The sequence below is a fragment of the Mus pahari genome, chromosome 6 (assembly GCF_900095145.1).
Source record: "Mus pahari chromosome 6, PAHARI_EIJ_v1.1, whole genome shotgun sequence".
Classification (NCBI taxonomy): Eukaryota; Metazoa; Chordata; class Mammalia; order Rodentia; family Muridae; genus Mus; species Mus pahari.
The window spans coordinates 38,328,895-38,354,850 of record NC_034595.1 but is presented as its reverse complement, the minus strand read 5'-3'; the positions used below and the strand labels follow the sequence as shown (position 1 = coordinate 38,354,850).

General features: G+C 41.5%; 1 protein-coding gene across 2 annotated transcripts in view; it reads right to left on the bottom strand.

Moving 5' to 3' along the window:
- Adamtsl1 (ADAMTS like 1) overlaps nt 1-25,956 on the bottom strand; it is a 365,598-nt gene that overhangs the window by 55,967 nt on the left and 283,675 nt on the right. For both annotated transcript variants that reach the window (XM_021200231.2, XM_029540103.1), the window contains one exon: nt 16,924-17,051. In XM_021200231.2, coding sequence (XP_021055890.1) covers nt 16,924-17,051 — 128 coding nt within the window. The remainder of the gene's footprint in view (nt 1-16,923; nt 17,052-25,956) is intronic.

The window sequence follows — 25,956 nt, the reverse complement described above, 5'->3', positions numbered from 1 at the left end:
GCTCTTCTTTCCTCTCGGTCCAGATTGAGACAACTGTCACTCTTAAGAATCCTTGTCAGCTGAAAATAAAATAGCTGGTCTGAAGATTTGCCGTTTCTTTGAGTCTCATAAGTGGCATCTATTTCTACTTGTGGCCTCATTAAATATTCAATTATACTGTCACATAGTCATCACCCACAGTAATATATTCCATCTCACCGGGGGCCAACCATCCCCACATCCATTTCCCCTCTTTCTAAAGTGGCAGTTCTTAACCTTCCTAAGGCTGTGACCCTTTAATGTAGTTCCTCATGTTGTGGTGACCCCAACCATAAAATTATTTTTGTTGCTATTTTATAACTGCAATTTTGTAATTATTACAAATCATAAATGCAAATATTTTTGGAGATAGACGCTTGCCAAGTGGGTGGAAGTGGGAAAAATGGAGTCTTAAAAAGGCATAATCTGGTCTCCAGGGAGCTTAGAACCAAGTAGACAAACAATAACTATAACACAATTGGACTGGGCAAGGTCCCTTTAAAGAGTTTGGATAAAGGCAAAGAGAAGCGCAGAAAGCTGATTTGATGGGAACATTATTTACCATCAGGGAAAGGCTCTCAGTGAGGCAGGTGTCTAAGGGACACTCTGGATCCAGGCATCAGTTCTTTGAAGGGGACGTGATCCCACAGCTGAGATGAAGTGATTTCTCCTGCAGCAGCTGGAATGCACTCCTCTGCAGAAGCAATAGGTACCAGCTGGAAGCTGCAGGGCCAACCACCATATTTTATCTGAGTATTTGTAACTGGATTATTTTATCATTGACTCTCTTCCTGTTTAAACATTAACATCTCACAATGCATATCGCAAAACTATATCCTGACTCTCACGATGGGCTTATCAGTAGGGTTTCTGGCAGCAAGCACTGGCAGGCACCAGGGCCTCCAGACTTTCTGGATTTGCAGCAAAGTTACCAACAGGGGCTGGTCATATGGGATGAGGATGACTGATCTCCTTCCAGGCCTTATCACCATAGTCCCAGTGATAGGCTAGCAAGGCTTCACGCAGCCAAATAGCACAAATCTGGGCAGCATGGCTTCCGTTTTCACGTGGACCTGGATGCTCTTGCCCAGAAGCAGAGCTGACTCTAGCAACTTACACTGCAGTGAGGGTGGATGGGTCATCTCCAGCCACAATCAAGTACGTTGGTGGGGCATTTCCCCACTTCCAGAGTGACACGTCTATGGCTGTCTTCTTTCATCCGAAACCTGCAGCCACTACCTATTTTGCTATAGAATCTTAAGAGGTCTTTGTAGTCTAGATACAGTCCTTTGCCAGACATACAGTCTGTAGATGCTTGCCCAGTCTGTAGCTCTCCATTTAGCCTTAACAGGGCCTTTCACAGACCTAAGTGTTTTAAGTTTGATAGCATCCAATTTATCATTTTTATGGGTTATGTTTTTTTATATCAAGTCTAGGAACTACATAGATCTATAGTCTAAAGATAACTTCCTATGTTTTCCTTTTCCTAAAAGTTTTATGGTTTAAGTTTTACATTCAGCTTAGTGATACATTGAGTTAATTTTTATATTCATGGATTATTTTATTGTTTTCAAGCTTTAATTTTTATATCAGGAAATCAATTATTTTATTGATTTTTGAAATTTGGAGTTCATGATTGGCAATTTTAAAATAAATTAATATCATTTTTTTAAAAATCAAACTGTTGGCATTCTGTTTCAGATTTAAAAAAATGTTCTGGGTGAAAACAGCTATTTAAAAAATTCTGGTCAGTGTCACCCATCCATGAGTTAGTTTTTGTATAAGGTATGGTTCGCAGATAAGGTCCTTGTTTGTAGCCTATGGCTACTTAGCTGCTCCTCGTCAGGCGGTCTTTTCTGTCTTGGTGGGCTCCCTCATCATTGTCACGATGAGCTGAGCATGTTTGTGAAGGTCTGCCTGTGGGATTTCTGTTCTGCATTGCATCTTTCTCCTGCCACTAACACACAGCCTCAATTACTGTAACTACGCAATCACAGTCTGGCAGGGGGATGCTTCCTGCCTCACTCTCCTTGGCTCTTCACTCTACTCCATCTTTTAATGCTCATTTCAAACACACTTAGGGATTCCTGCTAAGATTTTGATAGGAATTATATCAGTCATGTATATCAACTACAGAAAAACCAACCTCCCGGTTGTGTTGTGCCCTTCAGTCCGTGGGAGACCATATGCCCACTGGTCTTTACAAGTGCTTTGGAGATTCTAGATGTAAATCTTCATGTGTTCTGTTGGATTTTTACCTGGTTATTTCTTTTCAGGGATGGCTAATACTGTGTTTCAAATTTCCTTGTTTATTTCTGGTATGTGGAAATGCAGGTACATTTTATACAGACAATCAGTCATTCTGAAGAAAAGGACAAACTTCCCTTTCTCCTTGCCATTCTGGGTGGAAGCCCTGGCAGACCATGTAAAGGATGGATGAAATCCTGACTGAATATTTTAACATGACCATGGCTATGTCAAGGATGTCAATGCCTCCTCACATGGGGAAATGCAAAGCTTTCCCCTGGGGAGAGGTTCAGAGGGATGGCAAAGCCTTCCTCTGGTCTCACTGTTAATGTTGGTAGTGTATGGAAAAAAAAAAAACAAAAAACAACCTAATAACCACAGCTTCCTCCTCCCAGGTGACAGCAACCTGAGACTACTCCCCTACAGAGCTCTCCTAAGGAGATGAGCTAACCTCTCCCAGAGCTGTATGTAATTAAACTTGGTGGAGTTCTGCATCACTTTGCATAGTTGGGGTTGCTCCACAGTGGGCATAGCCCACTCCATCTGTACGTGTGTGTGTGTGTGTGTGTGTGTGTGTGTGTGTGTTCTTTTTTCATTCCTTCCCAGTACAGTCAGGTCAAGTGCCAGTCTCACCTGATAGAGCAATCCAACATGCATCTTGTCTCCTTTCTTACATTAGTATACTGGGTAGGTCTTCTAGCACTATACTTTGTAAGGATAGTGAAAGCGAGTTTTTAAGTGATGATTGATTTCAAAATTAGTCCAGGCAGTTTGTGTTCTGTTACGTGACATTTATATCCTATGTAAGTCTTCTGTTTAAGTATTTCAGTCATTTTCTCTGGCATCATATAGACATGAAAGCAGAGAGGGGTAGATGTCCAGCTTCCTGGTTTGACTTCTCATGTATCCCATGTTAGGGGACTCCTTATTACTCCTGGGCAGGGTGGTCTTTCTGAATCTCCATTGGTCTTCAATGTCACCACAATGGAAGCAGCCTTCCTAACAGCTGCTGGGAGGTGGGAAGGGTTCGATTCTCAAGTCGGTATGCAAATAAGAATTCTATGGGGTGAACGTGGAGGTCTAGGCTCCTCAAATGTTCCCATTAGCTCCCAGCAGGGATGAAACACCTCATTTTATATGACACCACCCCCATGGGTATGTTGAGGTAGTACCTCCTTTTATGTTGTCCATGAAAGAAGGTGAGTCTAGGCTCCTTAACCAGTCTGTGTTACTGTGTTGTATGGATCACAGTGTTTCTGTGATATTTGTTCAAAGCTTAGCAATAGTTTTGGAACATCTGTCTTGTTATGCTGTCTCTTTCCAATTCCTTTTGCTAGTGAGAACAAGCTTTTAGTGTATATGTGTGTGTGTATATACATACATACATATATATACATATATATACATATACATATATACATATATATATATATATATATATATATATATATATATATATACACACACACACACACACACATACACATATCTCACACACTCATTGGTATTTCCTGGTAGCCCCTTCTTCAGATCCAAGTTTAGAGTTTATGAGGCAAAGAGGAAGCCTAATAAATTCACAATTGTGGGAGCTGAACCATCCCTCGGTTTCCAAGGGTTCCAGCCAGTCAGCTTTCTTCTTTCCACTTTTCAAGCCTGTGCTTGCACACACTATGGTCAGGGTTTTTAACTGCACTGAGCAAGAGGAATAGGGAACAGTCCAAGCACGTCTCCTACACTTTCTTTCCGGAAGTGGAAATTCTTTGTATGCTATGCTTTAACGGGCTTTTTATCATCTGGGAGAAAAATACAGCACTATGTGCACATGACCGTAAAATACAATGCAAAGATTCATTTATTAAGCACCGTGGGGAAATAAGGGTCCGCATGAGGTCATTCTATATACCTAAAGCTTAATCTTTTGTAAGTCAAATGGATTTGATTTTGTTTTAACCCTTTAAAGGCAGGGCATTCCAGATTGCCGTTCACTCTTCTTGTCCTTCATTAGCTGAAGAAAATCTTTTGAGCCTGACACCTGCATTTCGTAATTTGCCTATTCTCTCTCATGCCTCATGCATAGCCAGTCAGCTTCATATTTGAAGCTGGCTTCTTTATTGCCCTCCTCTGTTTGACTTGCCCTCTCTCTGGGCAGGAGTGACTAAGCGCATTGGGGCTGTAGTTAGGAGTAGAGACTTGGTGCAGGCGAGGCTAGGTGTCAGCTTTCCATGTTTTTATGACTGCGCAGGGTTGTTTCCACCTACCTTCCACTGAAGATAATGTATGGCCTGGGGAAGAGGAATTATGAAGTACTGTAATGATATGCTGACATGAAAATGCAGGAAAATATGGAATAACACTGATATTAATAAATATCAACTCTAACTCCAAATCCAGCCCAACCCTAATAAACGTCTCTGTGGCTATAACTAAATGCCATGGCAGGCGACTGTACAGCTTCCAGGGGCGGGGTGAATGAGCTCCGACCTCATTCACTGCAGTCTCTTGCTAAGACAAAAGCCTTTCTTTCTGAAACATCAACCAGACCATATAGTTTGCCTTGCAACATTTCTGACACTCTTTCTCTATAATCCAAACAAAATGTATAGCTCCTTTTCCCAACTAACTCTCTTCTACTTGGTTATGACCAACCATCTGCTTCTCCTACCTCATGGAGACCAAATTTCCCATAAGCCACTCTGTTCTAGCTTATTGGACTTTCTCACTCCTCCACCCAGCAGCCTGGGCCTGTCTGGTTCCTGTCCTTGAGATGTCTACAGACATCACATGGATATATTCTTCTCATCATTTAGGGTTCTTTGCACATATCTTAGAGAGGCCTTTCCAGCTACCCTAGCTAAAGCATGCAACCCATTATCCCCTTGCCAGGCATTATAAATCTCACTTATTTTGACTTCTTGTTTTCACAAGACTATCAGAAATTATGTTCCCTCTACCTTTTTTCTCATCCATGTCTCATCATGTAATCTCCCTGCCATCTAGTCCTGGCACAAAGTAGGTCCTCAAAAAAAAAAAAAAGTCTTAAGTGTAAAATAAAAAAAAGCTTTGAGAGGCAGATGGGTAAAACTATCTTTTGAACGGCCATGGATCTGTCCAAGACCATAGGGCTGGTATGTCATAATGCTGAGCTGGACACCAGAGCTTGGACCTAGTGTTTGTTAGGGAGAGTCCCTACATCCTGGTCTGCAGACTGGTTGCTGCAGAATCCCCAGGGCACTTGTTAAAGACATAATCTGTCCTTCGCCAATACAAGAGCTGCCTCACTGTGTTATAAAAACCACTGTGCCAATGGGGAAATGAGGCCGGGGACCAGAACAGACCCACAATTACCAAGTTATTTTTCCTACAGGAATTTTAATAATAAAGGTGGTTTTTATAGCTGCAAGTGTATAGCTATAAAATTCAAATGTCACTGAATTAAATCCAGCCCTTAATTAATTATACCGAGGTTGTGCTGAAAAGTAATGGCCTTGTCCACTATCAGTAGAGGTGCTGTTGTTAGCAGACTGCTACGTCTGTGCTCCCATCACCTTCAGGAACCACTTTTAATGCAGAGTGTAAGGTCACCCAAGCCTTTATAATTAATAGACATTTATAAAGAACAATTTTTCTTAATTAATTGACTCTCTCAAAAGTTACAAAAATGTCTATATGTACATTTTGAAATTTCCAATGCTTTGAGTTTGTTTTTTGTTTTTTTTTAACGAGACAGGGTCTTGCTATGTTGTTCTACATGTGGCCTGAAACTTGCTATGTAAACCAGGCTAACCTCAAACTTATAGTCTTACTGGCTCTGCCTCCAGGAGTGCTAGGATTACAAGTTTGTACCACTACACCTGCCTCTATATATGCTCTTGAGTCTTGTTCTTGATTTAATCTGAATCTGACCATGCTGCTGGGTAGCCCATGGTAAAGCTAACATTGTACGCTAGCACTGTATCAGTGGATATGATACCTACTTCAGAATGGGTGGCATCTTATGATGTCTTTAAGCAGAGATGCTCAGTAAACCAGGAAGCCTAGCTCCTGGAGAGTGAGTCTCCCTGGATGCAGGCAGGCACAGATGGAACAACCTCAGAGGCAAAGGTTCAAAAACACCGTCCTGTGCATGGTGGGCTCCTACTGTTTTTTCTCACATGTGACTCTAGGTACAAATCAGAATCAACTAGGGAGAAGTCAGGAATGCACACATTCAAAAGCTCTCTGGCCCAGTGTGAGCGTGATTGACACAATGGCCAGAGACAATAAGAAGGCATGGTAGTTAAAATCTCTGGTGCTGTTGTGTTGAAATACTACGACCAAAATCAACTTGGGGCAGAAAGGGCTGAGTTCATCTTACATTGCTCAGATTAAACTCCGCCTCTCCTCATGGCTTACTCATCCCTCCCTCCTATACACCTCAGCTCTAACTGCCCTGACTGTGGCACCGCCCACAGTGGGCTGCACCCTCCCACATTAACATATCAAACAAGAAAGTACCCTACAGGCTTACCCACAAGACAGTTTGGTGGAGTCATTTTCTTAGTTGAGGTTCCTTTTTCTCAAATGACTCTAGCTACTGTTAAGTTGACAAAACAAAACCAACCAACCAACCAAACAAAAAACCTAACCAGAAAGGGTTGTTCCTTGAGTGACACCAAGAACAGACAGTCTTGTCAAGTACTCTCAGAGCTGTGTTGCAGCCTCTACCCGTAGAGCCAGTATTAGACACACCATGATGCCTTCTGCTTTAGGAGTTAGGGCAGGGACTAACTTCCTCTTTATCCTGGACCCACAGCTAGGTCCCTCTCCAATCTTTCCACAGTTGAGCACAGACAGAGGTTAAAGTCCTAGCAGATGAACAGGTAAAGAAGTGTGCCACGTCTGAGCTCAAACTATACAAACTGTAAGTCTTTGTTTTAGACATTTACAAAAAGAAGAAAGACACTATTATATTGTATACACTGTATAATTTGTATGTTTATCAAAGCAGTTAGCAAGCGCTAATCAGTGTTCATGAATACACTGAAGGAAGGAAGGAAGGAAAGAAGGAAGGAAGGAAGGAAAGAAGGAAGGAAGGAGGGAAGGAGGGAAGGAGGGAAGGAAGGGAGTCTTATTTCCATTCTACAGCATGAGTAATAGATTTTGATGGAAGTGATTTCCTCCATCCTTAGCCATCAAAAATGAGTTTGGAAACATGAATGAGTTTAGAGTCTCAATATTCAGCTAGAAACAATCTATGCCAGGGAGTAAACATGTACACCTGTCAGTCTTAAGAATAAAAACCTGTCATTGATGATTGTGGCCAAGGAGCAATGATGGAAACAAGAGTTCCTGGAAGCAGGCTTGGGAATCACCCAGGGTTTAGAAAGGACACCAAGGATAGAGTTGCTTAGAAATTTTGGACCCAAACATAGTGGTTGTCAGAATTTTACAAGGATACTGGTCAGATTAGGATTTTGGGGTCATATTAATAGGACTGAAGAGTAAAAATGAATGATAATTAGTGGTACCCACAGTGGCGTAGGCACGAGGAAGCACAGGCTATGAGCAGAGTGAACATCTGGGTTCTATCATTACATAGTCACACAAACTTTGTTCAGTTATACAATTGCTGAATATCTCGATTTTCTGTGTAGGTAGTTGCTGAAAGTGTTAGGTAAGAAACAGACCTTAGAACAAGGATGGCTTTGTACTTCATGAGCTTTCTATAAGGGCTAAAGTTAACCTGTAAGCACAACGTGCCCAAGGACAGATAACTTCCTGGAATGATCAGGACTATTGCTCATGTGAGATAACAAGTCACATGTTGTTCTCACTTCAGTAAACAAGGTTGGTTGCTCCAATTGCACAGGATGTGCTTGATCACACGTAGGCAGGATGAATCCTTTACACCCGATTGGACGAAGGCAGGAAGAACTGTAGACTTTAGCCTTTATGAGTTCCTGATTAACCTAATTCAGTACCATTCTCTGGGAATTATGGGCATGGACTTGACCAGGGTCCAACTTCCTTCCCAGTACTTAATAAAGCTTGCCTTGGTGGGATGATTATGGATCTGGCCTTTCTCCTCAGCATTTTCAGGTTTAACAGTTTCAACACTAGTAACCGCCCCCAGTGTAAGATCTGGCACAACACAGATGGTGCCCTGTGAGGAGAGATGCTGGGGACTTTTGGTACAATACATGGAGGGGAACAAAAGCTTAACAGGATGAGGAATAAAGAGGAGAAGAAGGCAAAAGAAGTGGAAGAGGAAGGGAATGAGGAGGAAGAAGGAACAGCAACAATCGTAGTAGTATAAGAGAAGGGACAACTCTGCTACTGAAGAGATGAAACTGTTTCTATTTTGAAGAATTATGAGCTTTAACATATTAGAAAAACAAGTAATTTAAATGTGATGGATTGTCCCTAAACTTTAGCCAGTTCTGAGGTGATCCAAAAAGCTCAAGTCATCTGCAGAGGTCTTGTTGGAGATACGACCAAAGTCTCCATCTTCAGAGAAGATCTGGAACCACCTAGGCTAGGCAGACCCTCATTTCTGTGACTGTCCAAGAAGACACGGTGAGGTCCATGGCAAATCTAAACATCAGTTCAAGAGAAGGTGAAGGTGCTGGCACCCGTTAACTGAAACATGAGTCAACTGCAGCATTCAAGTCTAAAGCAATGTAATACTGGGAATCTCATGCAGTTTGATGTCTGAAATTAAGCAAATTATATTCAGTCCAAATGTACTTAGTAGACAATGCCTCATAGTGAGTCTATCAAAGCATTGTCTCAAGAAACACCAGACTCTGCCTACCCTGCAATTGTCACAAGTCTCTTACAAATGTCATTGGAGTTATACTTAAAACAACAACAACAACAACAACCGCTTGGAAGGGGACTTTTCAGTTAAAGCATTTAAGGCTCCTAGCTTAGGTTTAAAGGACCAAAATTGACTGAAACCTATTAAAACCTTTATGAATATCAATAACATCCTACTCTGATATTTGTTGTCACAAAGCACTGTCTATCAGTGTCGACTTGCTGTTTCTTTCTGGCCAGAAATATTCTAGGATATTATATATTTAATATATGTAATATTATATATGTTATCCTTTTGTATATTCCATTCAATATTATTACGTTGACTCCTTACCTGTCTTCAAAGCCAACAGTGATGTCTTTGGCCCTGTACATATGTCATCTACACATTCTTTTGTCCCTTCTTCTCTTTCTAAGTGCTCATATTAAACTGGGCCCGCCCAGATAATTCTACAAGTATTCTTATATATTTTATTCAACAATAGCTGTATTATATTCAGTTAATGTGTAATATTATGTAGATATTATATTCTTAGCAACTTGACATGAATTGCTCTGTCACAGATAACATGCATGATCTTTTCTTTCTCAGTCTGATTTTCCTTCTACAAACCTTCCCCATGTTCTGATTCTGGAACAAGCCGTTTGTCTGTGAAGGACTTTCTTCCCTTGTCCTTGAGCTCCAGTTGAGATGATGTTTAGTATGTTCTAGAGACAGTTTCATTTTATTTATTATTTTTAAAGAATTTACTGTAAAAATCCCATACTTCTTCCTTCTGTTCCACAAAGGAAAAACTGAGTCAATTTTCCTTGTCAGATCTGCAGGTAAGGGGACCTCAGAGCTGGCCATAGTCAATGGGCATTGCTGTCCTTTTTTTCTCATGTAGGAGAGCTACAGAACTCTGGGGTCTGAAAGAGCCAAGAGTACATCTATTTAAAGATCCTCTGTTTACAATTAAGCAACAGGTTTATAGTTCTGAATCTGCTTCTAAATTTGGTAATGAGGCAAATGCATTCCCTAATGTCTTCCATTATTACAGCAACCTCCCATCTTTAGCAAGATTAAAAAGCAAAGCTTGCTGTTCTTTTCAAACTACTGCATGACTGTATTAGTTCCACTGCTATTATTTGCTAAATAAACAGAGATTCAAATTTACAAACATTGTCCTTAGGAAATAAGGTGTGTATATGTACAGAAATATAGAAAACAGACCACTTAACCAGGGGCTAGGATCAGAACACAAACCTGGTTAGTCCAGGAAGAATTTTTAAAATTGTGGACTTGTTTTAACTAAAAATGGAAACATTAAAAAAAAAAGTGTGGTGTTTAAAAGTATTTTGGGTTTGGCGATTTTGGAAAAATTAGGTCTAGCAGTGTTGCCTTGCACTTTATTCTTTGGCAGCAATCTGATGGAAATGAGCTGTGTCCTCAGACATCGTACGGCAGGCAAAATAATGACCTTGCAAAGATGTCTTAGTCCCTGGAAGCCATGATGTGGCAGGCGGGAAGTAAGGTTGTTAACTTGCTGAACTTAAAACAGAGAGATGATCCTAGGTCATCTGGGTGGGTCCAGTTTAACCCCATATACACTTAGAAAGAAAAGAAGGGACGGAAGGTTGTGTAGGTGACACATGAGAAGGGCCAAAGACATCACTGTTGGCTTTGAACAGGGAGTCAAGAGCCAAAGTCTACAGTGGCTTCTAGAATGGTGTTTAGTTTATAATCAGAAAGAAAACGAGGTCCACAGTCCTACACCATATGAAACAAAATTCTTCCATTGTTTTGAATGATAAAGAAAGGATGTTCCTGAGAACCTTTAGAGAAGAAGAGAGCTGATCGCCATTTTGATTTTAGCAACTATCAGTTTTTCTATTTACAGGACTGTATGAACTATGATAATATCTGACTTGGTTCAGCCCTGAAATACATGTTAACTTGTAACAGTAGCAGTAGGAATGAATATGCACTATATATATATATATATATATATATATATATATATATATATATATATATATATATACACACACACACACACACACACACATATATATATATATATATATATAAAATGAATATGCACTATATATATTTTTATATACTATTGCTCTCTGCCGGTCTGTCTGTCTGTCTGTCTATCTATCTATTTATCTGAGCCAAAATTACACTTGCAACAAAGAAAACATAAGGGGCAAAACAATGCTTGAGTGGGTGAAGAGGAGAAGGTGGGAAGATGTGGGAAGTTGTTATGAGTATCCTTTACACTAATTAAAACAATAAAAGATACTTAACATCAGTAGTCATGTGAGGACTGTTGAGTAATAAAAGGGACAGACAATAAGAAGCAGAGAGGGCGTGGAGAAACTAGGGTTCTTTACACTGCTAACAGAGATGTGACATATTTCTGCTGTTTGGAACAAAGTTGGCAGGTCCTTTAAAAGGTAAACGTAAATGCTCTACATAAGGGAGCACTTTCAGAAATGAGTCAGCCAAGAGATGAAACTTATAGCTGCCACATGTGAAGGTGCATGGGAATCTTTATGGCATCATTATTCATTATAGCCCAAAGTGGAAATGACACACATGTCTACTCTACCACCTGAGGAAGTGATGAATGAAAGGTGGCCTAGTCATGTAGTGGACTACTACCCTGAGGAATAACAGCCCCTTAAGGAAGAATCATTTAGCCATAAAGTGAATGTGGCACATGGCACAAGGGGTGGTGCTGGTGGTAATGGTCGTGGTGGTGGTATAAAGCATCATCATCATTATGCCCAATAATAAAGATTAGTAGCAAAAGACAAAGCATTGTATGATTCCATTTACATAATCATACATAAACCTGTTCAGGATAGATAGCTTTGTAGAGGCAAAATGCTTTGGAATTTGCCTGGGCGATTGGGGAGTGATAGCTAAGGGGCATGAAGTTCATTTGGGGAGGAATGAGAATGTGCTCTAAAGGTGAATGTGATGACAGATGCAGAACTCTGAATATACCATATGGCTTCTGTGAAGTTGTCTGCTACATATGGACAATACCTTGATGAAACTTTTAAAAATGAAAGAAACCCTCATTTTTTGGGAATAGTTACAAAAAGATATAGACTTGTTGAATAAATATCTGAACTGTGCATCCATGGTGGAAGAGTTCTATAAAACATAAATCATATCTCAAGAAATCTGAAAAAAAAAAGTTCGTAGTCATTCGGGGGTCACATTGTGGCTACTAGTTAACCTGAGCAAGAATGAGGAAGAATGGGAATTTCTTGACCCTTGAAATTATGTTAACTCAGTGTGTTTCAGTCTAAATCCAAAGGGTCCTGGGCATCAGAAGACGTGAGTGTGGCCCACAGTCCTTTTCTGAGCCTGCCCTGGCTGCCTTGACTCTTTCGCTCATCTCCTTTGGTATTTCTTTTTCCCATGCCAGAGTGTCATGGTCCTTGGGTTCCTGCTACTATGTTTTCTAATTAATCAACTGAATTTGACAACTCAGGAGAACAGACAGCGAAGAGCTCTGCCATTTCCTTTGCCTGTTGCATACAGTGTTCTTGACAAAGGGAGCTTTGTGGACAGAGATCTAAGCAGTTGCAGCCTCTCCTAAAAACCACGACAAAGGCATGCTACATCCCTCATCCACCCAACTACCCATCCTTCTGTACTCTATTACACAGATGAAAATTTTCTTTTTCCATAGGGTTGAGATGAGCCTGCTCACGATACTTTCTGGTCCCTTATTTGTTTCCTTAAGTCTTCTTGGAAGCCAAGTAAATTTGCTACATTCTCATCTTTAGCTTTAAGTATGAAGTGTAGATCTTTGGTGGACTCTTTTTGCTTCTCTAACTTAAGCGTTGGTCATTTACCATTGAAGCCAGTACTTAGGTCCTTTTGATGGCTGGTTGACTCAGTCAATGGCTAACACCATGTGACTCAGCAGGCTAGCACCATGTGACTCAGGCTAGCACCATGTGATGCAGGCTAGTATCATGTGACCCAGGCTAGCACCATGTGACGCAGGCTACCACTGGGACACAGTCAAATTTGTCTAGCTTTCATTTTGATCCGGGCACTGGAGAAAAGGTTCAGATTTTGCTGCTGGTGACAAGGCCCTTTTTGAGTCTAACTTGATGAAGAAAACTCTCTGGTTAACAACTGCTGGTTTCAAAATTTGAGGACCACCAATTTGAAATGACTTAACATTATGAAAAGCTTACACAGATACTTTTTCTTTTTATTGCAGCTACTAAATCATGATGAGGAGGGGTAGAGAAAGAATTTCAAAACAACTACCTTTTAGTTTCATTTCCTTAGCAGGGTCTCTCAGATCTCTTTATTAATAACAAAATGTGTCAGCTACTCAATTCACAAAAAAGACAGGAAAACTTGCCAGGAAAGGAGCATTTTCTAGCTCCCTGTGCAAGCCTGAGATGAGTTCATCTGAGCTCTCTCCTTTCCATGACAGATACCCCCACCCCTTAGCTCTCATCTTCTCGTTTTCCACTGATGATGCCAAGCTGGCCTTATAGTATCTTTTTTGTGATCTTATAAAAATCAATGACAACCAGAAACACTTCCGTTTTGGGGTATGACTTCAGCAGCGGTCTCCACCTGGAGAGGCTCTCATCTGTATTGGTTTGTGGAGCTAACTGAGCCGCACGGAAGCAATTTACCAGGAAACTCCTGCTTTGCTTCAAAACCCTGCCAGTGCTACTCTGGTTGGGAAGGCTTCCTAGCAGTGTGACTCAAAGCAGAACCTGACTGGCCAAGACGGTGTCCCAATCTCTTGCCGCTATCTGTACACATCAAAAACTTCTCTTTCCCCAGCACGGTTACACCTGCACATTAAGTAAGCGGTACTCAAAATGAGACTTGGGCCTCTCCCTGTGTTCCCATCACAAGCCACCTCCCTTGCTGGAAACAGCACTTATCAGAAACCATCTCAGTTTAGATGCCTTAGCAGTTTTCAGTTAGCTAAGTCAGCTTCTCCAGCTGCCTGCGAGCCACTGGGAGAAACGGCCTTCACAAGGTGCTGGTAAGCGTTGTGTCTCTGAAAAAGGGTTTCTCTACGCTCTAAAGATTAGTTGATTCTGGTTTGACATTATAAATAGTAATTCTGGCTAACAAGCAGCTGAGCACTTAAGATGTGCTGGCCATGATGGTTCTAAGAATGTTACACCAATGAGTTAATTTAATCATCACAGACTATTTCTGGGAGCTACTGGTGATTCTCAGGGCTGGACTGATGAAGAAATGAGGTCAGCAAGTTAAGAAACAGCATAGGTTCTTTCTTAGGAAGTGGCCAAGTGTGATGCAAAGCCTACGTGCTGAGGTTCCCTGGAGCTACACAAGGGGGACCCACAGGACCAAAGCCTGTACTTTTTTTAGGAGACTATCAGGGCACTTATTTATCTTGAGCCTCAGTCCAGAAAAACAAACAAACAAACAAACAAACAACCCAAGAACACTGCAATTTCTCCAAGTGTACAGCAGTAGCAGAATTTATAAGAATCCCACCACAAGCGAACTCAGTTGGTGTGGAAGACTCAGGCTAAAAACAGTGTGGACACCAAGCTGGACTGATGTTTCTAGTCTTGGAGCTGTTTTCAAGGACTTTCACATTACCAGAGCTAGAGAGAGAAAGCTAACGTTTACTGAGTGTGAATGATGTTACCAGCACTGCTATAAATAAACACTTTCATTCACACACACACACACACACACATAATTACAACAATTTATCCCTTCCCTTTCCTTCCTCCAAACCCTCCCATATATTCCTCTCCCCTCTCCTTCAAATTCATGGCCTGTTATTGTTATTGCATACATATATGTATGTGAATACTCACATATATTCCTAACTATAACTTCCTTGGTACATATAATGTTACTCGTATGTATGTGTTCATGGCTGAGTATTTGGCTCTGAATAACCAATTGGTGTGCTCTTTTCTGGGGAAGACCACCTCTCCTATTCCCAATATTCATCAGTCATACACCTACAGTCATATTTAACTCATACCACCCTATGGATAGTATTAATTTCACCGATACTCAAGACTCCAAGGTTGTACACTTTTTTTCTTCCAAGATCATGTAGCTAATAACAAGTATAACTGGTAACTAAATGAAGAAGTGTTCAGTATTCATTCCCACTTCTAATCTCAGGTTGTTTAGCTCATATGATATATATTGTGAAGCAGCATCTTTGTTTTGAGATGAGGTTTCACTAGGGAACCTCTGCTGGACTGGCGTTTGCTAAGTAGCTCAGGCTGGCCCAGAACTCATATCTTCCTGTCTCAACTTAGTAGTGCGATTAATGGTGTGAACTACTATGTTTGACTTGAGTAGGATCCCAGCTTTTCTCTATTTTAGGTAGGCAGTTCTACTGCATTCCCTAATTCGTAAGCACCTAGAAAACCAATCCTTGAGTTTTATAGCTGAGTGTTTCCCAACACTGGCAGAGGTGTAGCTGGCAATCATGATCTTTTGGCACACCCTGCTTTTAGAGGAGCTGTTTAAAAGGTTTTTCAGGAGACTCAAACAAACCCAGCAGTTGAAGGATGGGCACATTGTTCCTAAATCCTGGGCATGGTATCTACGGTCATACTTCATCACTCAGCCCCTTGCTTGGTGCCTCTTTAGACTCTCTTCTCTGGCTTTGGAACATTTGGCTGCTTCCAACAGCTTGCCTTCAAAGAGTTGAAGATGAGTCTGATGTTACAATAGCTTTGCCTAAACCCCAGGTTTCTATTCATTGTATTAAATTCCAGCAAATGAGGGTATTTAGTTCATGGCAGAGCTGAACTCTGTCTAGCTCAACATAAACAAGAGAATTAATCCCCCTCTGACTAGCAATTGGAAGTATGTCAACAGAATCCATGTAGGTGTGGGTTGGAGAATAGACAGCAGAAGAGATTTTAGAAGATTGTTGCTGAACATCTGGATTCTGTATAGAGAAGAATGAAGATTGGAACTGGAATGCAATTAGGAAAGAGCAAACACTTTACACACACACACACACACACACACACACACACACACACACACACACACACTCTTACCAAACAGAATCTTTTGTCCCCCATAGGACACCTTAGCTTGCCTCATTATCAACTTTCATCTTTCCTACAAAGCTACTACAGCTCCCTTTCCAGATGAGCCTTAAGTCATAGGGGCAGAAACACTGTTGCAAAAACAGATACAAAAGGGAGTAGCATGTGTGACTGGAGTACAGTGTGACAACATAATCCCCCCACGGATGGATGAGGTCAGTATGGGTGAAGCCGGCTTTCCTAGCATCTACTGAATCATCCGATGGGAGCAGCAACTGAAAAGAATAAATACAAACACGTGCACCATAACACCACAAAGACTGTTAGCCCAGGTCTGAGGAAAAGGATCCTGTCTCCATGGGATCAGTGGGGTGGAGGTGAAGGGGAGCCGAGCTTTAGGAGACCTCAGTCCCTTCTTGTTCCTCACATCAGCTACTCAAGAGGTGTGACTTCACGTTGCCTGACCACTAAGAAACAAGGTGTTGACTTGGTCAGTATCTAAGGTCTCTTATGGTTTCAAAGGCAAAGATTTGTCCCAGGATAAGACGTTTTATGAAAGTACATTGTTTTAACAGCACAACCTTGGAAGGATTATACTCTGAGTTTCATCAGTCTCAGGCACCATGTGCAGAAAGCTTTGTCGAACCTGTGTAGATATGGGGAAAGCATTGACAGGGGTACATTTGAATAAAACCTTCAGTGTGGGGACTGGGTTACATTTATCTATGTACCTCAGGCATGCGTGACATATTATAGGCATTTAGTTAAGAGGATTTCTGAATAGAAGTGGACAGGGGCTTTTCAGGTTACCTGCTAATGTGACAGCAATGGAGACAGAGTCATATCCCAAGGCATTTGTGGCATTGCATGTATAGAAACCCACATCAGCTTCCACTGGTGCCAAGATCTGTAAGGAATCATCTGGCTGTAGAAGAATCCTGGAGCAACAGAAAAGAAATGTAGACCTGGTCAAGTCAGCTGACTCCTTTTGGAACTCAGTATGGGGAAGATGTGTAGGGATGCATTGAGAACTATGTTCTAACAACCCAGAAAGACAAGATAAGATATTCAGGAAACCCAGGCTCTCTCGTTGATTTGATTGGCATGTTGGTGATCTCAGATAGAGGTTTTGATTTGTTTATAAGTGTGCTGACTACCTGCTCTAATGCTAATAGTTGGAACAGACAACAGTTGTTATATGGAAGACATATAACACATAGCATGAGAAAGGATGCTAAAACAAATGCCCACACAGATGTGAGGAAAAGGCTTATTATGGAAAATGAAAGGTTACAAGGGAGGAGTGGATCCTAGTTGGATGGTAGGAAGATCACAGGGCTTTAAGAAGGTACCCTACTGCAATACAATAGACAAGAAGCAGCTACAGAATAATTATTGGCAAGATGATTGTTATCTGAAAGAAATAATATGTCTTTCAATTCTAGATAGTAGCATAAATATCTATTGTTTTATTAACCTGTAAAAATGGATGCAGACCACAGGTCATATTGTTTTCTTCTATCACAGTATGACTGAGGGCCTTCTAAGAGAAGATGTCCAGTATAATGAAGTAAAAATTGTCCTTCAAGGTCATGAAGGGACAACTCTAGAACAGCCATGTAATACTTTCGACATTTTTGTCTATCTAAAAAGAATTACAAGAGTTAAATTGTGGGTATCTATAATCAACTTCAACACTCAATTCCTGTCTCTATCTACTGACTTTCTCATTCTACATTTATACCATTTCTAAGAACTACATTCTCTATAAGAAGAACAACGTCACCTGGCCGGACCACCCAGTGCTCCCAGAGAAGAGACTAGACCCCAACCAAAGAGTGTTCAGTGAGGGATCCATGGCTCCAGATACATATGTAGCAAAAGATGGCCTTGACTGACATCAATGGGAGGCTCTTGGTCCTGTAGAGGTTTGATGCCCCAGTATAGGGGGATGCTGGAGTGGTGGGGCAGGAAAGGGAAAGTGAGCGTCTTCATAGAGGCAAAGGGGAGGGGGAGAGGGCAGATGTGGGATGGAGGGTTTGTGGAGGGGTAGTCAGGAAGTGGGAGATCATTTGAGATGTAAACAAATGGAATAATTAATAATAATAATAATAGTAAAGAATTGCATTCTCTACCATGGCAGGTTAGTAATTAATGGTGGTGCCTTCAAGCTGATGGTTCAGTGACTCAATTGCTAAAACCTAGAAAGTATATGTAGAGGTAGGAATCTCAAATAGCTAGAGAGACAGGGTAGGAACTAAGATATCCAGGGCCTGGGGTAGGAAGGTCTTAGATGGAATAGACCACTCATGCCATAGAAAAGTATTTGCGACATTTCTGGACTAGTTCTTTCCACCTTGGTGGTCCTTTCCTATTTCATAGTTTCAATGAACTACCCACTAGTGTTAACATCCATCCCTGGGAATCAAGCAGGCACCAGCGGGTCACCTGTTCAAGAAAGGGGAGGGCTGTTAAGGAGTGGCAGTTAGTTAAATGCCTGCCTCAGCAGTGTTCTCCATCTGGATAACCACTCTGTTTCCTTTACTATGTCTTTTGCAGGGTCCCTCTAGGTTCAATGGCTTTGCAGCTCAGCATCACCACTAGGCATCTCTTAGTTTTTCTAAGGTACTTGGCCAGTCTTGAGTCTCCTTAGCTCTGTCGTAAGCCATGGACATGTTATTGTGGTGTTATTTTTACCTCTGTCAGACAGATGGCAGGAGTAGGACTGTATCCCTCGATCTAGCTATGCATGGGCAGTTCTATTTTTAAAATAAGAATGGAAAAGAAGACAGAACATATCAGCCAACGCAATGGTTTGTAGTTACGTCAGTACTATTCTAGAGTACCACTGTAGTTCCGGGGATGGCCGTGCTTTTGCAGCCTTGAGTGGAGCTGAAGCTGCATGGGGGATGACAGGAGAACAACAGGAGACTGTGAGGTAACTCACCCACTCATTCACACACACATTCATTCACCTTTGGCTATTTGTCTCTAAGTCAGACAGTTACATGCCAGTTTACTTCAAAGAAGCTAACAAGAGAAAGATAGCTATGTAAGCTATTACCTTTGATACCAGCATCCCTGTATCCTAAAGGAATCTTACCGGATGCAGCATAATGCAACGGCATTGCTAAGTCTCTTCAGGTGTGCAAGCTGTTTTAGATTTTAAAAATTGGGAAAAAAAAAGTAGTAAAATGGACCATGGTTTAAATCTTCATGATGTCCCAGGAATACGCACACACTTCCATACAATTGCTTTATAAGAATAGCAAAAGCAGACGGCATCAATTTAAATAGAACATAGTAGATCATATTCAATTTCACCACACCGAGAAGGTTGGGGTTAAAGTTCACTAAGTCCTCAAATCCATTAGCCTGCTTGCCTCTTTACAACCAGCATCATTTCTCCTTTCCTTACAGAAAGGAGTCATTAATAATTGAGGCAGGAGGCTGGAAGATTGTTCTTTTGAACTGTATGCTAGTCTTGCTGGGATCTAAGTATCAGCCATTGACAAACTGACTTTCTACCATTACAGTCTATCAGCTACTAAAATGTAGACTTAGTATGTTTCCTACTAAGCAGAGAGGCTGCTACCATAATGCATAATGCAGAGAACTTCCAAACCACTGTTTGGTATTTCTATTCCCAGTATCTCTTATTAGTAATCAGTAATGCTTGATCCTTGTGATGCTGTGTGTGTGTGTGTGTGTGTGTGTGTGTGTGTGTGTTGGGTGTGCAGATACAGAAGAGTCACACGATGTTGGGTCACATCTCCATATACAGGTTACTTTCCCATACAACTATTATGTTTATCTGATCTTATACAAAGGGCACCGACCTCTATGGAATTAGCTCAGGGTAGAAGAGAAATACTTCCACATCCCATCTACTTATCCAAATTCTCCCTCACCCTGAATCCAGTTATATTCTGTTAGGATTCCATAGTTCACAGGAATTCTTCCTTTATATGACCTCCCATTTGTTCTACAAAGATCTTTTCAGTTCTACACTGTTTCTTACTTTCCTTTGTTTGTTTGTTTGTTTTTTTTTTTAGCTAGACTATAAATTATTAGCTCAAGGGTGAGGACTCTCTTATCATTTCATCTTTAATGTTCAGCAAAGTGTTGTCAAGTTGAATCAATTCTTGTTTAAGTTAGCTTCAAAGCCACTGGGCTGAAGGTGTTCAAAGCCACAAGGAACCATGCATGGTGGAGGGCAGACTAGAACTCAAGATTCCAGAACTCGATAGACTGAATTCCAAGTCAACGCTCTCATAAATTTGTTCTGTGGCCTTGGAGGAGTCATTTTTTTTTTAACTTCTCAGTGACAGCCACCTATATAAATGAGAATTGCAGCACCTATCTAGGTGTTGATTCCTCATGGACTCCTGCATTTGGAGCACATAGGAAAGACTGGGAACATGATACACTATGGACACGAAGTCACTGTTTTGTTACTGCTGCTCTCAGCACCTTGATTCCTGGACCTCCTTCATGCATGGGTCCACATATGCTGAATGTTGCACAGAACCATTTTAATGATGTTTAGTGTCTTCTATAGAGCCCTGGTTTGCCTGGAACCTGGAACTTGCCTTGCTCCTGCCCCTTCTTTCCCAGTGCTGGATGGCAGGCTTGTGCCATCATATGCAGCCTGGGGAGCCGTTTTGAGATGAGTGAATGGATCAGAGTCAAGGAGCCTTAAAGCAACAGCATAAACCCAGCACGCAGAGGAGAGAGCAAGGGTCTGGCTGTGTAAGAGGTCGGGCAGTGGAGAAGAGAAGGGGACAACGGGCACAGGGCATGCTGGGTTGGCCACAAATGACTCAGATCTATCCTTGAGTTAGGAATGGTGGAATCAGGCCAACCGGTTCTTCCATAATTGTTTTTAGCACCATTAACCACTAAATGAACAATTTAAAGAAAAATAGCCAGAATCCCACAATTTTAGAAAACTATAAAACAACCAGATCAAAAGAATGAAAATTGACAGGCAGTAAATTTAGGAGCAAATGGGCAAACTTAAAAGCATGCACAAAGAACTCAGGAGTCCTGGGTAGAGTAGGGGTTGGGTCCTTTCCTTATCTCTAGGTGAACATTTCTTTTTCTGCTCACAGGTTCTAGAGATGATGGTAAAACATGCCACAAAAGGGTAATGAGAGCCAATGTTTAGTACATAGGTGCACATAGTTTAAATCATTGAATTCTCTCGCCATGTTACTGGCTTCGTACTATTTTCTACATTTTGAGAGGAGGCACATGCTTAGACATAAGAAATTGATTCAGATATTGCATGCTGGGATCAGGAATGAGGAATGACTTTTGAAACCTAATTATTATTATTATTATTATTATTATTATTATTATTATTATTATTTTTACTTTTAAAACCCAACTAAACGCTGTCATCTACTGAGGCCAACTAGGAAGGTGCGTGAGCTGGTCACCTTCCTGGCAGGTGGTAATTTGTGCGGACTGAGGTATTTAGAGAGATGGAAGCTATAACGTTTCAAGTCTGAGTTTTCGGAAGTTTGGAGCAGGAGGTGAAAAGACTGCTGTAAGACAACCTCCTCTGTGGGTGAGACTTCTTTGTGAAACCAAAAATCAGAGTAGTCCTAGAGGCTTGCAGAGGAGCTTTTATTTTGTGAAGATGTTTTGCGGAACTGACTGAGACTCATGAAGAGTTTCCTACCACTACTCGGCCAAGGCCACTTTTCAACCTTCAGTGTTTTACATGCATTTGCAAACTAGAAGTTATTGAATGCTGAAGCCTCCCAATTGTTCAGATGGAAGTACAGAAAATATTTTTGGAATGGGAAAGGCCACCTGACCACACATTCTTAACCCCGTCCTTATGCTTCCTGCCAAAGATTTTGACTTCTTTCTCTTTAGAAATTCATAACGTCTTGAATTTGCTAATGTGGATAGTTTTATTTTCTGCTTGCTGGGTAATTCATCTCAAGCTGTAAGTTGTACGTGAAATGTGCCCGACTGGATTTTCTGACCGGTGGGTAGGGGGTGTATCCAAACTCTAGCCAGCATATGATTTGTAAATAAAGTCTCATCAGAACACTACATACCAGTGTGGGTACTGTCTATAGCTCTGTTCAGGCTATGGGGGCAGAACTGAATAGCTGACACAGCTTATACCCTACATGCTTACTGTTTGGCCCTTTTGCAAGGAAATTTTGCTGACTTCCAGCATGCATTTTCAATTTTGATGTGTCTCAGTGATTTCCTCAATTTATCAAAATAGTATTTCATGTTTTTCAGAATCCTGGCATTTCCTAAGGACTACCCTTCTAGCGTGAATCAACTAAGCACATGTGGGACCTGAAGACACCCTCTCCTAGCCTTTGCAGGAAGGCCCAGAGCTGACTCTGTTGCACTTGTGCTGTGGGTGTGCCCCTGATGTGCCTGATTTGCCTGCTCAGTTCATGAGCATCATCTCTTTGACCTCCACACTCTCCCTCAGTGCTTTCCTTTTGCAGAAGCCTAAGTATTTATTGGGATGGTTCCTACTTCTCTGACTTGCTATTCTTACACTTTTCAACTGGGAAAAACATTTGTTATTTCCTTTAGTTCTGTAAAGGAAATAAGCCAAACAGAACTGAAACTGGTTTATTTCCTCTCTCCCACATTCCCTGCCTCCAGTTTTTATATTATCTACAAACTTGGAAAGTAGATTTCATGGACTTATGACTTCTACATATAGCAGTATCCACAACTGTGGTTCAGAATTGACCTTGGAGGAATTTTTCAACCCGTTCTCTTTCCCATTCGGAGAAGTTTCCATCTGTGGATTTTCTATGTTGCCCAAGTTAAAGCTTTCCAAATACTCCTTAATTCATCTCCTGTTCAACACTACTTTGGAACATTGTCCAAAGTGTTCTGGCCAGAACACCACAGAGAGCTTGCAGATTTCTCTCTCCTGTTAGAGCAGAAATGATAGCAGGGAATGTCAGCAGGACATGAGCATCCTCTTCTTATACCTCTCCATTATACTGTGCTATTAGACTCCTTTCTATCAAAAGCCCCTTGACAGCTGCCCAGACATTTCTCACATTAATAGTGAAGCTTCTCACTCTTACTCTCCTACTCTCTTACCATCTCTGTCCTTTCTCTTCCCATTCCCCTCGCCCTTCTCTCTCTCCAAGTGTTTCTGCTCTCTCTTGCGCTCTCTCTCTCTCTCTCTCTCTCTCTCTCTCTCTCTCTGCCTTTTTATATCTATACTCCCTCTTCAACTCCCCTTCCCATGCCCTAAATAAACTCTATTCTATACTTAAAAAGAGTGAAGCATCTCTTCTTTTTTTACAGTAAAATGTCAGTAATGCAGAGAGCCACAACTAGTCAATGGGCAAAAATACTGTGGCGTGCTCAGCTCTAAATGGGACAGCTATATCACACCCCTAGCTCCAAAAGCTCAGGGATCATGTTAGCAGAAAGAGTGGAAAGAAGCTATGAGCCAGAGGTAGTAGACATCTGTAGTGAAGCAGTATTTTCCAGATATGACAGAACCATGATCCACATGAATTCACAGCAGCTGTGACTTCATACAGTAGATCCACACTAGATCAGAGCAACTAAAATCCCTGCCATTAGCTGTAGAGCTGTTTGGCAGTTGATAGCTACAGAGAAAGCATGATGTGGCCCTAAGAAGATTCCCGTGGTCCAGCACACTGTCCCATACCCATGCAGACCAAGTGGGCTCACTGGGTTTATGAACTTGGACAGGAATAGCTGTGGGGGATAGGGGAGAAACTGGCAGGGGAGGGAGATAGATTTGATCAAAACTTATTATATGCATGTATGAAATCCTCATAAAATAATATAGTATCTCAGTAAATTAAAAAAAAAAAAAAGAAGAAGAGTGAAGCTTCTTACTTTGTGACCAGAAGGTCCTGTGAGACAATGGCTGTAGGTCCAAATGACGGTGATTATGGACACTGACAAATGGGCATCCATCATGTATCAGGAATGTCTCAGACATCTGTTTGGTTCTCCACTGCTATGGTTTGGGTAAATATCCTCCATGGTTCATACACTAAAACTTGGTCACTATCCTGGGGCAATGTTGGAAGGGAGCAGATTCTTTGAAGAGGTGGAGCCTAGTGTGTGAAATTAGGTCATAGCAAAGTGATCTTGAAGGGCTACTGGGGCTTGAGTCCCTTCTTTGTTTCTTGGCTGCCACGAGCAGACAACTTTCTCTGCCGTGTGCTTCTGTCACAACATACACAGGCCCAAAGCAACAGGGACAAGTGATGGATACTGCGACTTCTGAGAGTAGGAACCAAAATAAACCTTTGCTGTTTTTAAGTTGTCCACTTGAGGAACTTTGTCACAGTGATTAAAGGTTAACCTGTCTGTACCCTTGCTACCCTGAAAGATAAAATGAAAGTTACTGTCTGGTTTTATTGATTTTCATTTTGATTTCGCTAGTAATGAAATAGAGGTTTTAAAAGGTTAGGGCTGACTTATCAGGTGGCAGAACTGGATTTGTGTCCAAGTTGCTCTGAATCCAGCTCCGCTGCCAATTACTGCCTTCTGTAAGTGGATTTAAAGCGAGTGGGAGAATAGGGTGGGCATAGGGAAAGAAAGGGAGGTGGGCAGGCTTGGAAACTTAAAGGAAGAAACTCGCCAGCACTCTGCCTCTCCAAGTCGCCGACCAGGCAGACCTATGAGCTGCTCCTGCCCTGAGAATAAATAAGGTTTCTCCTTCCTCCCCAAATCATCTAGCTTCTCCATGTGCACCTGAAGTACTTTCGAAAAATTCTGTATCTTCAGGGGGCAGTCATGCTTAAATGCTTTGAGAGCTTTATTGGCTGAACTACAAGTAGTATATACCCCTGGTTCACTTTTGGTCTAAAAAATGTTAAGCAGAGCAAAAATGTCCCTGAAGCTATGGTTTGGTCGGTAAAATTTAGATATTTTTGGAAGGTAAGGATCAAACTTTATCTCAGTTTGGTTAAGTTCACCGCTGGTGCCAATTTTGCAGAATGTGGCCCTTCCTTTATGTAAGGGAGTCAGCATGGTCATTACAAGCACTACTCTTCTTGCTTATGGTCTTGTCTTTGAATACATGCATACAACTCTGTAGCCATTCAAGGGCGGCTCACAGATGTAACAATGCTTACTGAGTGCAGAGTGTGCCTACCATTGTGTGTAGGAGTAGCTGGCTTCCTACAGGTGACGGTGAAGCTACATGGAGAAGAAAAGGTTTCCCCTAAGACAGATGGATACAAGTGAAATACAAAAGCCTTATATTGGAAGCCAGCTGGCTGGGATACTGAGTAATAATTTGTATCAGGTTTAGTTGGCTCCAATGGCTTCCTTAAAAACAATGGCAAGTCCATGTATTTAACCTAGCAAAACTCAATAAAGACAAACATAAGTCGGAAAAGGATTCAGAGTGCTTTGGTTTCAAACTCCAGCTCTGCTCTGTATTGTGGGATTTTTGAGAAAGCTCGTGTAACATCTCTCTACAACAATTTCAACATCTGTGAAGCTGGGATAGTAATGCTGAAGGGTTTTGTGTGTGTGTGTGTGTGTGTGTGTGTGTGTGTGTGTGTGTGTGAGGATTAATAAGTGCCTGAAACTCAATGGGTGAGCTCTAAAGATTAGCTGTAACGATAATGACCATGACTTCTCCATGGGTCCAGCTTTGATGGAAGGGTAGAAGGTCAGGATGGAAGCTATCTGCTCCCCATTTTTATTTGATTATATGAAGGCTTTCAAGTCATATTTCCTGTGCCACAAAATCTGAGGACTTTCTGAAATGTCGAGAGGAGAGAACACGGAACAGTGTGGCACTCTGCAGCGGTCCTCAACCTGTCTGCTCTGTGGGCT